Source organism: Lissotriton vulgaris, chromosome 5 (assembly GCF_964263255.1).
Source record: "Lissotriton vulgaris chromosome 5, aLisVul1.2, whole genome shotgun sequence".
In the NCBI taxonomy this organism is placed as follows: Eukaryota; Metazoa; Chordata; class Amphibia; order Caudata; family Salamandridae; genus Lissotriton; species Lissotriton vulgaris.
The window spans coordinates 12,523,948-12,527,207 of NC_141693.1; the positions used below are offsets into that span (position 1 = coordinate 12,523,948).

At 52.4% G+C, this 3,260-nt stretch overlaps 1 protein-coding gene across 1 annotated transcript; it reads right to left on the bottom strand.

Moving 5' to 3' along the window:
- Positions 1-256: 256 nt before the first annotated feature.
- Positions 257-1,813, bottom strand: LOC147709990 (uncharacterized). Its single transcript, XM_086919916.1, has one exon. The coding sequence runs from the start codon at positions 1,811-1,813 to the stop codon at positions 257-259; it is 1,557 nt and encodes a 518-aa protein (XP_086776042.1).
- Between the last annotated feature and the right edge of the window lie 1,447 nt (positions 1,814-3,260).

A 3,260-nucleotide genomic window follows, 5' to 3' on the forward strand; every position in this document is an offset into this window, starting at 1 on the left:
GTGTTACTCCCAAGGACAGGGTCATGCAGGAGGTGAAGGGTTATGCTTATGTGAGGGAGGGAGGGGGAGCCAGGGTGCGCGGAGGATGCTTGCAGGGTCAGAGGAGCGCGCTGGCGGTCGATCGTGGACAGGGAGACCATGATACCTAAAATGGCGGTCGTGCACGTTGTACGTGGGTGACAAGCTGGCGCAGATGATGTTCAGCTCGTAAACTAAAATTCCACAGTCCTCCCTTTTAACATGTCTCGCCAACTTGTCAGTTCGGATTTATCCCCATAAGGCCACGTATTTCTACTTCGTAGAGGGGACTCATGTGCTCAGTTCGGAAGTCCAAAGTCTTTGGGCACATACAGTTAGAAACGAAGCTGCACAAGGATGGCAGACATTGAATACCTAAACAACACCCACATAATATCACAACAGGTATCAGCACGAAGGAAAACAACCTCCAACCCCAGTCCTTCAAAGTGTCCCAAAACCAGCTCCCAAACGACCATCCTTCTTGTTCTTGGTGAACCTCCGAGGAAAGTCTGTGGAGGTGCTCAATTGCTTTGTAGACTGAAGGCGAGTTATCTGGCACGTAGGTGCAGCAGCTAGATCCGATGATGCGGCATGCTCCTCCTCGATCGGCTAGAACAACATCTAGAACAAGGCGGTTTTGAAGGGCCACTAGGCGGACCGCCTGGAGTTCCGCCGTGTTGTTAGCGAGGATGCCAGCCGTGATGTTGACCGTTGTTTCTACTGCCTGGGTCAGGTGTCGGATAGTGCGGCTGTTTGCCATTGGGCCCCACAGAGGAACAAGTCCCTTTGCGGCATCCAGGAATTGTGCTCCAGTGGAGTTGGCTTGTTCAATGTCATTTGCGCGCCTCTGCCGGTGATGGTTAGCAGGGGCGACATATGTGGGAGGGAGAACGAAGGCGATGTAGCAGGCGCCCTTCCAGCCTCTCGGGAGCCAGGTGTAAGCTTTTGTGCCACAAACAAAGTACATATTTGGAGAAGCAACAAAGGAAGGGGGGTCAACTGAGTCCAATGTTCTGGTGACTCGGCAGGAACTGTGACCCACCAGCTGTGTTCCCTGGCCTTCGAGACACACGAGACCTGTGACATTGATAACAGACAGAGCCACAGTCAGAGTGGCGGTAGTTTGTTTTCGCAGATGAGAGAAGGTGGATCTAGCTGGATTGTGGAGCACCTGTACCTCGACACGTTCTTTGGCTGGAATGTCTTTAAGGAAGGTGGCGCCTGTGAGCGCAGGACACAAGGGAGCAGAGGTCTTTCCGGTTTTGTTCAGCCAAAAACCAGAGTAGAAGTGCGACACTGTCTGGCTGGAAGTGGCATTATCCTTGTGGCTCTCTTGCATGAGGATCAACCAGGCGAGGCAGGAGCCGTGAACGGAGAAAGGAGAAGGGATGAAAGGGATGGAGTGTCCAGTGGCGTGCGGGAGCAACCCGCAGATCCAACAGTTCGTGGCATTTGCAGCAAGGTTGTGTTGGTGCAACAGTTGCACGAAGGAATTGTTCCAGAACTCCCTACGCCTTTCTCGGAGCTGTGGCGACAGGGAGATCAGGTGATGCTCCTTCGTGGGGCTCGGTTGCACAGTGGGCAGCAATGCTTGATGAGCCGGTGCGCTTTCCTCCAGGATCCAGAAGGAGGTCATGAGGAGGAGGCAAAAGAGAAAGACAATAAAGAAGGCGATTGTCTTTGATTTGTGCAGATTGTCAGTCTTTGAGTTCCTGTAGCGGGTATTTCCTGTTGCTTCCATCATCTTCTTATCTGGCACTTCCATCATCTTCTTATCTGGCGCTTCCATCATCTTCAAGGTGCTCGGTAGTGGGCAGAACCACAGACTTCATTTAGCTTCTCTCCGGGTAACCCTTAGTTGTGCTTAGGTCACCGTTCTGAGATTTAACTTAGTCCGTGGCCTACTTAGCCGAAGCTCCCTCCTTTCGACGCAGGAAATACCCTTCTCTGGATGGCACAGTGGGATCAGAGAATTTTGCAAGTTCGAGTGCCTCAGTATCGGGATAACAGTCCAACGTCGGTCGGTCTTTGTTCAGGAGCTCTTCTTGGGTGTTAACGTTTTCTGTCGTGGCCAGGGTCGCGGAAACCTTCCGACAGTGGTGTGCGTGCAGCCAGTGCCTCTTCCCCTCCACTCGAAGCGCCGTCCGTGTGGTGATCAGCACTTGCCAGGGGCCCGTCCACCGGCGTTCCAGACTCTTGGTCCGTTGGAAGTTTCGTATTAGAACGAAATCTCCCGGTTGGATGTCGTGGCCGGGGCCCCTGGAGGCATCGGGGATGGCCTGCTGCACCTGTTGATGAATGACAGACAATGTTTTAGTTAATTTGCACAAATAATCAGATAGTAGGACGTCCGGGACGTCATGAATGGAGGTTGGTTTGGGAGCAGTCCAGAGGTTCATCGGTCGCCCGAATACAACCTCATAGGGGGTCAAATGGTGTTTGGTGGGAGTGGAGCGCATCGATAGCAAGGCCAGTGGGAGGGCATCTGGCCATTTAAGTCCAGTGGTGGCCACTATTTTTGACAGTTTCAGTTTCAATGTGGCATTATGTCGCTCCACCAAACCGGCGGATTGGGGGTGGAAGACTGCATGAAACCTTTGCTTCACCCCCAACCCTTTTAAGATTAGTTGGATAACCTCAGCTATGAAGTGGGGGCCATTGTCGCTCCATAAAATTCGACAAAGGCCATAGCGAGGAAAAAATTCTTTCAGTAGTACTTTGTCAGTAGTCATGGCAGTGTTGTCACGGGTTGGATAGGCCTCTACCCATTTGCTGAAGGCACATACAATGACTAGTACATATTTCAAGCCTTGACATCTCTCCAGCTGGATGTAATCCATCTGGAGGACCTCAAAGGGGTGATTGGGGGTCCCGAACCCTCCCCGGGGTACCACAGTTCCTTTCCCGGGGTTGTGTTGCAGACAGATAAGGCACTGCTGGACTAGGCGTCTGGCTGAGTCGGGGATTTTGTCGTTGTGCCAGACTTTGGAAATGAGTTCGATCATGGGTGCAGATCCTATGTGTGCGGAGGAATGAGCCATCGTCAGTATGGGGATCAGGTATGAGTCAGGCAGCAACCATTTGTTTGCATCTTTTGTTCGCCAGCAGCCCTCATCATCCTTCAAACCCACCCCTGCCCACTTAGTCAGTTCGTGAGGGGTGCTGGCCGACTGGATGTCTCTAATCATTTCCCTTGCGTCAGTCCATTTCTCTGCTTGCGACCTGGTCACATATATGCG

Bases quoted from the DNA above. Each gene is read 5' to 3' on its own strand.
- LOC147709990 (XM_086919916.1), bottom strand. From the start codon at position 1,813: ATGATGGAAGCGCCAGATAAGAAGATGATGGAAGTGCCAGATAAGAAG.